Source organism: Denticeps clupeoides, chromosome 1 (genome assembly GCF_900700375.1).
Source record: "Denticeps clupeoides chromosome 1, fDenClu1.1, whole genome shotgun sequence".
Lineage (NCBI taxonomy): Eukaryota > Metazoa > Chordata > Actinopteri > Clupeiformes > Denticipitidae > Denticeps > Denticeps clupeoides.
Genome location: NC_041707.1, coordinates 21,692,326 through 21,703,580, shown reverse-complemented (window position 1 = coordinate 21,703,580; position 11,255 = coordinate 21,692,326). Strand labels below are relative to the sequence as shown.

At 43.2% G+C, this 11,255-nt stretch overlaps 2 protein-coding genes across 6 annotated transcripts in view; one reads left to right on the top strand and one right to left on the bottom strand.

Annotated features, from left to right (window-relative positions):
- The first annotated feature begins 518 nt into the window (after positions 1 to 518).
- gpr185b (G protein-coupled receptor 185 b) lies at positions 519 to 6,976 on the top strand. 3 transcript variants are annotated; one of them, XM_028981230.1, is made up of 2 exons: positions 519 to 574; positions 1,773 to 6,976. In XM_028981230.1, exon 2 carries the CDS (start codon positions 1,775 to 1,777, stop codon positions 2,771 to 2,773), a length of 999 nt encoding a protein of 332 aa, XP_028837063.1. In that variant the 5' UTR covers positions 519 to 574; positions 1,773 to 1,774; the 3' UTR covers positions 2,774 to 6,976. The 3 variants fall into 3 exon arrangements, with proteins under 3 accessions (XP_028837063.1, XP_028837056.1, XP_028837046.1); XM_028981223.1 differs by lacking the exon at positions 519 to 574 and adding an exon at positions 883 to 984; XM_028981213.1 differs by lacking the exon at positions 519 to 574 and adding an exon at positions 1,308 to 1,507.
- Positions 6,977 to 8,325: 1,349 nt separating this feature from the next.
- Positions 8,326 to 11,255, bottom strand: part of LOC114801801 (wiskott-Aldrich syndrome protein family member 3) — a 28,135-nt gene continuing 25,205 nt past the window's right edge. For all 3 annotated transcript variants that reach the window (XM_029000162.1, XM_029000152.1, XM_029000171.1), the window contains one exon: positions 8,326 to 11,076. In XM_029000162.1, coding sequence (XP_028855995.1) covers positions 10,919 to 11,076 — 158 coding nt within the window. In that variant the 3' untranslated portion in view covers positions 8,326 to 10,918. The remainder of the gene's footprint in view (positions 11,077 to 11,255) is intronic.

Genomic DNA, 11,255 nt, shown 5'->3' with positions numbered 1-11,255 from the left:
TAGGCACTCTGTGGCCAAACTATACCCCTTTTGTGCAAAACTGAGGTTCCAGATAAGGACACGTGTCCACTCGGCTAATGAATTACGGCATGCCGCGGCCTGCACATCCCAGCTCTCCGATCTAGATGTACCAGGGTCAGCTATAAGACCTGGACAACTTGATTAGGGTTATGCAATGAACACCATGAGCTTCCAACAAAGACCTTCAGAATCATAAGGATTCTCTCATTAAATCCCCAAGCCATGTAGTCACCATTCCACTTTCCGAAACGATCGGTGGATGAAATACTAACGCAATTATCCTTTATTAAAAGCCATGGATTTCCAACGTGGCCGATTTCGTAACATCCCGCCCTGCATTCGAGCCACGTGGGCGCACGTGGTGGTGCGGACAGATGCATTTTTATAAAATCCACCAACTGCTGACGGCGTGGGTCCTGTCCCTTTTTACAAATGACTGAAAGTGTGTTTTCTCCTTTTTTTTTTTTATCTCGTAGCGCGTATTTTCTGACGTGGATCTCAGAAGAGGACCACGTAGACCCCGCTCATCCCGCGACCTTGGGGAAGTGAAAAGGTGTGTCACCCTCCTCTAATCACCACTCGATCGGGGACCCGTGTCCCCCAGAACTTAAAAAAAAGGGGTGTCGTGCCGCTCCTGTTCGTTTTATTATTCACGCGCCGTCCACGGCGTCTCTGATTCAGACTCGATCATGACTGTCGTGAAGACTTTTGACGTCAGAGGGGAGAATCATCTGTAGGTCCAATGGTGGTGGTGGTGGTGGTGGTGGTGGGGGGTATCAGGCGAGGCAGCGCCATTGGGCTGCCAACGTTATTAGCAATGCGCGCTAGAACCCAAGGACTCTGAGAACGATAAGGTTTTTTTTTTTTTTTAATATATATATATATAAATTCATTCACGGCGGCGGAACAAACGGCAACAACAACACGGAGAGACGAGGGAAGAAAGAAGAAGAGCAGCGCCTGGTAATGTTCTCCTCTCCTCCCGTCTCCAGCTCCGGGATGGTGGCGGCCACTGCAGCTTTCGCGGTAACGGGTGACGCGCGGAAGAAGAAGAAGAAGAAGAAGAAGAAGAAGAAGAAGAAGAAGAAGAAAAAGATGTCTTATATTGGCGCGAACGGCGACCGTGCGCTAGTGACCTTTACCGGGGCCGGTGCGGAGAGAATTTGTGAATGGAGCGGCAAAATTTATCCTCCCCAAAGCCCCCCCTCCCCTATTGTAATTCCTGGCCGCGTCTGCGGCGTCAGGCGGCGGCTCGTGCCGAACCGCTTCGCCCGCAGTCGCGACGCACGCGCGCGCGCGCGCGCGCTCCGCGTTATTTTTAGACGCCTTTCTAAAAATAGCCCAGTAGTGATGGGCGCACGTTGGGCGACGGGAGGCTCCGCGACGAATTGCGCAGAGACGTTTCGTAACGTCGCCGGTGGAAACGGGGGAACTTTGACTCTCCTCGGCGGACGCGCGCCTCTTCCCGTGGAATGCCACGCCATGGGTAAAGTAGCGCGGTTCTGCCGATGCTGTGCGTGGAATCTGCACGTGCGCGTGCTTGCTCGACTGTTGCATTAAACGCGTGGCGCGTAGGGAGTTGGTTTTTATTGATTATTATTATTATGATGTTTTGTTCGTGGGAAACTGGTATTATGGGTGCTGGGGGCTTTTTTTTCTGACATGCACGTTTATTTTTTCTTCTTCTTCTTCTTCCCACCACCTCCCGCATCCCTCCCTCCCTCCCTCCATCCCTCCCTCTCCTCCATCAGCTATGATTCACTCTCTCGCTGCTGCAATGAGCGACCAACTCCTGAACATCTCATTGTTAAGCACGGAGGCCACGCTGAACCTGCCGGATGCGCAGAACTCGTCTCCGGTGCGGACCCCCGACTTGCAGCCGCTGGCCGTCAGCCCGTGGGACATTGCGCTGTGCGTGACCGGGACGCTCATCTCGTGCGAGAATGCGATCGTGATCGCCATCCTTTTCTACACGCCCACGCTGAGGGCGCCCATGTTCATCCTGATCGGCAGCCTGGCCTTCGCGGACCTGCTGGCCGGCCTGGGTCTCATCCTCAACTTCGTCTTCATCTACATGCTGAACACTGAGTTTGTCACGCTGGTGTCCGTGGGACTGCTCATCGCTGCCTTCTCCGCCTCTGTGCTCAACATTTTGGCCATCACCGTGGACCGGTACCTCTCCTTGTACAACGCACTGACCTACCACACTGAGCGCACCGTCACGTTTACCTACGTCGTGGTGGGGCTCATCTGGGTTGTATGCATTGTGCTGGGCCTGTTGCCGATACTGGGCTGGAACTGCTTGCGCAATGAGTCCAACTGCAGCATCTGCCGGCCTGTCACCAAGAACAATGCCGTGGCACTGGCGGTGACCTTCCTGCTAGTGTTTGCACTCATAATGCAGCTCTACCTGCAAATCTGCAAGATCGCCTTCCGCCACGCGCAGCAGATCGCCGTCCAGCACCAGTTCATGGCCATCTCCACCACCAAAGGCGTGTGCACGCTTTCCATTATCCTTTGCACCTTCGCCACCTGCTGGATGCCCTTCGCCATGTACTCCATCGTGGCGGACAGCAGCTACCCGATGATCTACACGTACGCCACGGTGCTGCCAGCCACATGCAACTCGGTGATAAACCCAATCATCTACGCCTTCAGGAACCCAGACATCCAGAAATCGCTGTGGCTGGCCTGCTGTGGATGTGTGCCCTCCAACTTTTCTCTGCGGCCAAGGACATCAAGCGATGTGTAGGTCAGGCCTGAAATTTAGTCCAAGATGTCGATATCAGTGTTAGCGTTCACCAGTATTATCCGCATAGCGGGTAGTTTTTTTTTTTCCTCAAGAAAAAGAAACAAAAAAAGACATAATTGGGTACGAAAGTGTATAGTATAACCCTCCACCCCTCATCTGCCCGAAAAACGTCGCTGGTTACGACGTGTAGGGGCAGAGTTGCAATGGCGCGTTATGACACCCACATCCGATTCTTCTCTTTCAGCACAATGGACAGAGGCCTGGTCCATTTGGCTTGTGCTTCACTGTAGCACTCCATAAAACCGTGTCGACCTGCAGGCAACTTTAAACGTATCAAGGAACCAAAATATGAGAAAATGACAGGGCCAGTTTGCCCAATTTAACGCCCATCTGGTTAAACGTTCTGCGTCTTCATGTGACTTTTAGTCCTTTAAAAAGAAAATGATCGCTGTAATTATACAAGCAGCCGGTGCTGATATAGTCAAGCCTATTGGTGGTACAACAATAATTCAACAAGTAATGAAACCGCAGCCTTGTGTGGCATGTCTGCTAATTTGAACTCTGCCATTTTGCTCAGTTCAATCCAATTGAGGAGATATCCAGATTGATTTAGTACAATCTATATACTGTTGTCAGATAAGTGTTTGAAAATATGTGCTGAAAACCTGAATATCAACCCTTTTTTTTTTATTACAAAAGAAAGATAATTTGGCAGATGACCAAATAGAAGTTACTACAGTCAGGTATAAAATACAGGGCCATAGTTATATTTATACAGTAGTTTATTTATATATCTGGATTCACTAACTGGTGCCCATCGCAACACCAGTGTTTTCACCAATTCCATTACTGTGCCAAGGAAAAATCGCTATTTTTTTTGTTCAGATAGGAAAGGAGGGCATACTAAATTATTGGTAATTAACAGTCAAAGAAGATTTTGCTATAGTGGAAGTAAAATTGGCTATCAGAGCACACTGAATTTTTGTTTTCATGTCCACCAGCACAGTTCTGCATTACAATAATTATTTTAATGACTTACTAATAACTGTTGACAACAATACATGGAAAAGAGTAATTAATTTAAAGGTCAAGTGAAATCTTCAGAACATAACAATGTAACATAATGACTGTAAAGGTCAGGTCATAATTAGTTGAGAAGAATCCATTAACTATTCAATAATGACCAATAAGGGTTTGTCTTGGTTTAATAAATAAAAGGTCACAATGCCCAAGATCCATAGTTTCAGCTGAAATATGATTTTAGCAGAATAAATGAATGTTCAAAGTACATTAGTTGCACAGTTAACGTAATTTCTGCTGCCAACAGCATATTTAATTACCCTCATTGTGAAGTGTTACCAAAGGGATTCAGTTTGGATGAACTTTACTTTAAGCACAGTAACATGGGATATTTTCTTAGTGGCAATGCTTCTTCAGCACCATGGACAGCATCAGAATCCTTTACAAACCTGCCTTTTCACAAGCAGCTTGGTGTTCACTCAATTATAGATGAGCAATGTGTGGGAAAAACAGGATCCCCCGAGTGCAAATTAACATGCTTCTTGAGCAACAGTAGACAATCCTTGTTTTTCACAGCTTATTCAATTTACCCTGGGCCTTTGGTGGCACCACAGAGGTTATTCAGCCCCAGCGATATTATTGCATTTTTGGCCAAGAATGCGACGGGCAATCAAAAGCTACAAGCGCATAGTTGACATTCCCACTGTGGGCTCTGGCCCTTCCACATTTTTTTTCATTCTAACTGGACCATAATGAGGCTCAGTTGGTCATCTAATGAACACAGCAGGCAAAAGCCATTGTTGGTGTGAAAATATTCTGGTTACGGTACTCCCTAGGGCCAGGTGTTTTAATCCATGGTCTGGGTTATGAAAAGGATTCTGTAGCTTTTTAAGGACCCAGAGGTTTTTATTGGGTTTTTGAAGTTCACTCAAGCCACAGATCTTTACATTTAGAATAATTGGCTTCCAGGAAATAAAAGGTGTTGATGGTACAGATGATTAGCCTCAGAACCTTACATATTTGTTTTCATGACAACAAAAAATTCATTCTCTTACCAAACCCCCCTCATAAAAAAAAAAAAAAAAAAATGCAAAGCTCAAGATGGCGCAAAGAGGTCACAAAACTGATGTATAACATAGGGTGTTATAGATTTTATACTGTAAGTTTTTAACAGTGTTGCTTTTTTTTATAAACAATTATGGCGTGGAGGAGCACATACACGTGTACATAGTGGAAAATGGCGCAACATTCTTTAAAATGCAGAATTTGTCAATGCAATTTTGGCCTTACCTCCGCTCATCGGCAATAATGTAAAATGTGTGTTGGCCACAACCCAAAGCTACATCAGCCGAGGTTTTTTTATGTAGGCGATTGAGTGCCATGGTTCTCAGCCCAGTCCCAGTCTACATTTGCATTTTGTTCCAGCAAGTGATCTAGACCAGGGAGATAAATTGCCATGGAATGGCGCTTTGGCTGGAATATAACCAAAATATGGACAGGCAGGTGGGTCGAGAACCACTGGTGAAAAGGTGACAGGCAGGCTGTGCCTACAGATGTCAACAACCAGTCAAAAAATTCCTAAAACAGTAGCAATGGCACATGAAAGCACACAAGTTCTGATGGAAACTGGGCCGGCCTGGCCGGTTAATTTAATGTGTATGCGTGTATGAGTGTGTGTGTGTGTATGTGTGTGTGTGAGCGAATATGAATTACAAAACATCTGTTAATATGCCATTCAGTGATACTTGGCGGATTGATGATTACCATCACTGTGTCCCCCCACCAACCACTGAGAAGCCCCCCCCTCCCTCTCAGTAAGTAACATGAAAAAATGCCAATCTGTACCTATTAGTATAACTCCATTGAACTCTATACAAAGGGATGCTGTACATTCTGTTGGTTAATGGGGACCGATGGTTCTTTTTTCTTATGCAATGGTGTAAGGAAACTATTTTTATATTCATCATCAGGGCATGAGTTTTATGACATGGTTGTAACTGTGTGTGTACTATGTGTATTCTTATCAATGGTCACAGTACCTTGGAAAAAAAAGTGTGTTGGCAATGCTAAAAAAAGTGCCATATTTTTTACTTACTAGTGTCTTACTCTATTGTTTCTTTATTTATTGAACGGGACTGTATGGCTTGGATGTAATGGAAAGAGGAAGAAAATCAGTAGGCCTGAAGGGACAGCCAAACAGGCATCTCCTTCCTGAGCCAGGTGGAAGACGGCACTTTTCCCTCTCCACTCTGGCAGTTTGGACAGGGGTGGTGCTGGCTGCGTCAGACTGCAGACAGGTGGCAGAGAACTGCCAAAAAAGAAAACCACAAGCTTGACCTGTCTGCCTCGTGACATAATAGGCTGTCGCTTTGGACGCTCCTAAGGGAAGACCTTAAGAAGGTGGGGCTCATTGGAATGGCTGGAATAATGTCAATCACTGCAATGTTGCAAGAAAAGAGTCACAGTATCAAACTCTTTCTTATCAATCCTCAAGAAATTATGTTAAAAGAAAAAAGGAAGGAGACCAACCAAAATCTTTAAACTGTGGCGTCGCTAGAATGAGGAAAAAAAGGTCATTTCAAAGACGGCTCCCCACCATCTGAGATACTTGGGGGCGACTAAATTTGGAGCCTCTAAAAATAACTGCCAGAGGTTTCTGGAATATTAGGCCAATCCACATCTAGCTATGCCTTCCCAATGAGCTAGAAGCCGCAAAAACATGTGAGAAAAGGTTTGCCACAATTTTTGGAAAAATGCCTTCAAAAAGAATTTAAAGGGTAAATGAAAAAGAAAGAGTTGTAGAAGAAAGAACTGGCAAATGGGACACAAAAAAAAGAATTGTATAAGAATTCCAGAGCTAATCCTCAGTGCATTTTGAGCCACTAATAATGGTGTCCTTACATTGTTCAAATGCTGAGGGATGCAGGCCCATGTACGATGGGTAGAGGACAACGCATAAATGCTTCATGATACTGTGATGTAAATTTCCACGTTTTTTTCTTGGTAATGTGAATTTAAATCTGATGACGATGCACTTTATGAGAGGAACATGCTACACATTGCACTCTTAAGTGTCGAATGTACTCCTTAATGAAAATGATTTATTTTTATTACTGTAAATAGAAGATGGAGAATAAAAGAATAAGGAAAATACTTTGTCAAATAAAAGAGAAAATGGCTTAATCGTTGTTTGCGTGCATTTCTGGCTTTTCAGAAAGGCATCTTGCTGTACTGTGAGATGAGGCAGGGGCCGCTCACTTTTCGGAAGACTGCTTGGAGCTTAAAGGGGCGGCATATGAATTATTGAGATCAGCCCGCTTACATAACACACTTTCCTAGTCAGAGCTGATAAACGTGGCTGTACAAAGCAGTGACAGCAAACCGGTGCAGAAGTAATGCCAACCTGTGATGGTGGACGTAAAATGAAATTTTGGGCAATTATTATGTTATATGTAATATCACTAGTATACACAGTACAGCTGACCTACATGATGGCAACCAAAATGCTGATATGAGTGATTATCAGCATTTTAGTATGGAGGCCAATGTACTAATGCTACATTTGCATTATTTTATTATTCTGCACACATTCAAGTGATTGTGTGCCTGTCCTTGGAACAGCAGTAGCATACGTTTTTTTCCCACATTACTATACTATAATATAGAAAGTACACCCCAAAGTGTTCAGTACAGAACAAATGGTTCTGTTCTAGATTAAGTAATATAAGTTTGACCCAATGTTTATGGTTCTAGTCTAAAAGTGAATAGATTGCCATTTTTTTTTATTCCAAAACTGTCCTCAGTTACATTTGGGACATTCACTGCCGATAACATGAACAATAGCTCCATCTGCTGTTTGTGTTACAAAAAGGGTTAGAGATCGACACACACACACACACACACACACACACACACCGCCTCCATTCACAAATGCACAAATACAATCTTACCTCCTGTCGGCCACACACACACCAGTGAGTCACAGGCCACCCTCCCCCGGCTGCGGTGAGGCAGTCGTGCTACGAGTGGGAGAATACAGACGGTGACAGTATCACCGCCTCGACAGCTCTGAATCACTGCACATCAACACAAGAGTGTGGCACCTGGCCTCAAAATGTGATGGGATTCCACTAACACGAGTCACCGGCGAAAAGGTGGCGAGATTGCACGAGCGCACCGCTTCTCCTGAACCCCGACCTGCTGTTATTCTTGCCATTGTGTAATGTTAATGCAAGTAGCTTCCTCCTTAAAATTGACTTCCATTTATAGCCTCCATTCCCCAGAGTATCACGCACACACACGCACACGCTGAAAACCCTTCTCTGCCACCCCAGCATCATTTAGCGCCTGCAGTGTAAACTGTCGCTGGCCGTCTCGCTTCCTTTTGGTGGATGAGTCATCAGGCAAAAGCGGAGGCATCATCAAAAAAAAAGTCGAACATGGGGGGGAAAATCCACTCACGCCCTTCACAGAGGGAACTCGCAGCCCGATAAAGCGAGAGAGGACGAATGAAAATCACCATCAACAACATCTAGTGATATTTTTGTGTGTAATTTTTATTATCTATTTCAAACATGCATCATCTACAGCTTATTTCATGTGAGTCATACAGCAGTGATTTAACCAGAGTTAACAAGCCATCTTAAAAAATAAAAACTCTATACAACAGTTTATTAAAGACATAGAAGACATCTGTACAAACTGCAGGCTAAGGATACAAACGCAGTGTGACGTAGTGCAGCCGTCCAGTCCAGGAGGTGTCGTGGCAGCAGCGTCACACTGCGCAGCTACACTGTGGCACAATCAAGCAATAAATAAAAGAAATGGAACACTAAGAATACAGTACACAGACAGAAGCAGGGTTTTAAAAATAGGCAGTTCGTTTGTAGGCAGCTATGCACTACATTACGGTCTTCATTACTGCTCCCTGCCAGAATAACACACATCTCTAAGTCGTCTGGGAATAATGGGAAGAGCATCTAATTTTGAAAATCGTACAAAATGTCAGCTTTGCTTTGCTGTCAAAGGCATGTTTGAGCTTGGCGTCAAATTATGAACTAAATGTCAGAAATACATTGTGTTTCATCTGATGCATCTTATCTCATCCATTCTAACATTGTTTGTCCCATCTAGCAATGAAGTATCAGGTATTTTTACATTCATGCACATCTGCAATGCAGTGCTTAGAGGTCTATTGAATACACCTTGGCATACATTGACAAGATATCTTACAGACATTCATTTGAATTCTGGGCCCAAGTCGAAGGGTCGAGTTTCTCCGTACGAATATCATCATATTCCTCACCATAATAATCCTGCGTTTATCAGGACTAAACAAAGGACTGTATTTATACACTTAAATCCTCGCATCTCCACACATGACACACAGGGGTGGAGAAGCTTTTTCTGCAGAAACATTGAGCCCTCAGTCTCTGTCAAAGGGTGCACACATTGCCATTACTTATGTCTTTACTAACCAACTAATCATTTGATATGTAACAGGTGTCCTGTTGTCAGAGAACCAAAGAGAACCACTTGTCAGAACAGCATCTGAATTAGAGCATAGAATTATGGGACCGTGGATATAAATGACACCTATATATCTAGTAAGCTTGCTAGTTCATGCAGGAAAAATGCACATGAACTGACAAAGTTTCTCATATAGGCTGTTTGCTTTTTTTTAAACAACAATTCAATTCCTCTAGTAATTAAGTACATGGAACCAATAGGTGATGAGTAAATTCACAGTGCCAGCACCCTCAAAATGCCTAAAATATTAGATGTTGTGATGTTATTAGGTAATTTATTTGCTGTGAAATTGCAGGAGAAAATGAAAGTTTGTGAGATAAAGTGAAAACATTGTCACACATGCATTTCGTAACACGATGTTTGACAGAATTGCCACAAAATTCATGAGGTCTGGCTGAATTTGTGTCCTTATTGGGTGTATTCAACACCATTTTTACTCAATTCCATACTCTGACAACTTGTGTGAAACCCAAAGGGTTACTCTAAACCTTCCTTCTCAGAATATCACAATTACAGAAAATTTCAACTACACAATTACAAAAATGCTACTCCACAGTCAGCAGCGCTGCAGCTGTTATTCTACTAAAAACATGAAATCAGGGGATGTGGGAGAAATGCTATTTTAATGGCTGTTAAATGTTTTCCAGATCATTTTTCTCGAAGAGCAAGAATTCTGAGTTTAGTAAATTGAAGGCTTTAATACCTCTTTGAAAACCAGTCTTAATAAATTCATGAAAACCACACTGCACACTCTGCCTATTTACCATGTTCATTTATAATAATAATCATAATAATTATTATGATAATAACTTCAAAATTCTACCAGAAATAAATAGTAGCAATTAAACATAAAAGATACATACATGGTATATAATTTTGTGTTTTTCCCTCCGATTGTCTCCAAGGTCATATATGCTCTGCTTTGTCTAACCACTATTTTACTTGTACAGAAATAGATTTTACTATATTGCTTGAAACAGAATGAATATTGCTACACAAAAGATTTTTTGATTTCTGGACTAGTTATTCAGATATAATTTAGTGTAAAGTTCACTTTAAATGAGCCTCTCAGACCCTATTTTTCCCTGAACCTGTTTCAGTTCGAACTGAGCCCCTCCCTTCACTCTGACACAGTTAACATCAGAGATCACCAGAGATGACTGGTGATCTAAAATTAGTGTTGCTGTAGCTGACCAGCTGGCATTTTCAAAGCTTATTTAGTCACAAATCTGAAGGATGGATGATGGGACGATGTGGGGGGGCAGATGGCACCATCTAAATTAGAAAACAGATAGTGAATGTAGGCTACAAATGCAAAGAACTCCAATCTACTCAAAAGCACTTTCGTTATAAAACCGTTCAATATAAGTTTAAATCATTCCGGCTTTCAAGATCCAATCACTGTCCATACCAGTCACTCTTAACATGAAGTATTAGGCAGTTTGTTTTTAGTTGAATGTGTGCTTGAATACACAGGTTAAAGTAAAAAGCTGACAATGAGCTGAGTGCTACATGAATGAACCATTTCCCCAATAGACAACACTGGACAAAGGTGCACACAGAGGGACCATGATGCGCCATCCTTGCTGGACTCTCTCAGTCGGACCACTCGTTCTCATCAAGCTCGGAGTCATCATCTGACTCGCTGTACTCGACAGCAATTCGGCGGGACAGGATGGTGGCCACATCATTCCCAACTGGCTCCTTCTTAGCTTCCTGTTCTCTCTGTTCCTGCACCTTACGCAGCTGGATACCTAAGAAATTGTAAAAAATTATATATGCGAATCCAAAACAAAGTTTGTGAGACAGAGTGTGTGTGGGAGAAAAAGGAAATATTTTTGATATTTTGATATTTTTTATATAAATATGATTTTACTATGATGATGATTACACCACAGCAGTGAAGCTGATGTTAATGAAGATAACTATTCAC

Bases quoted from the DNA above. Each gene is read 5' to 3' on its own strand.
- gpr185b (XM_028981213.1), top strand. From the start codon at position 1,372: ATGGGCGCACGTTGGGCGACGGGAGGCTCCGCGACGAATTGCGCAGAG. The intron at 1,508-1,772 runs GTAAAGTAGCGC...CTCCTCCATCAG, and splicing joins CGTGGAATGCCACGCCATGG to CTATGATTCACTCTCTCGCT.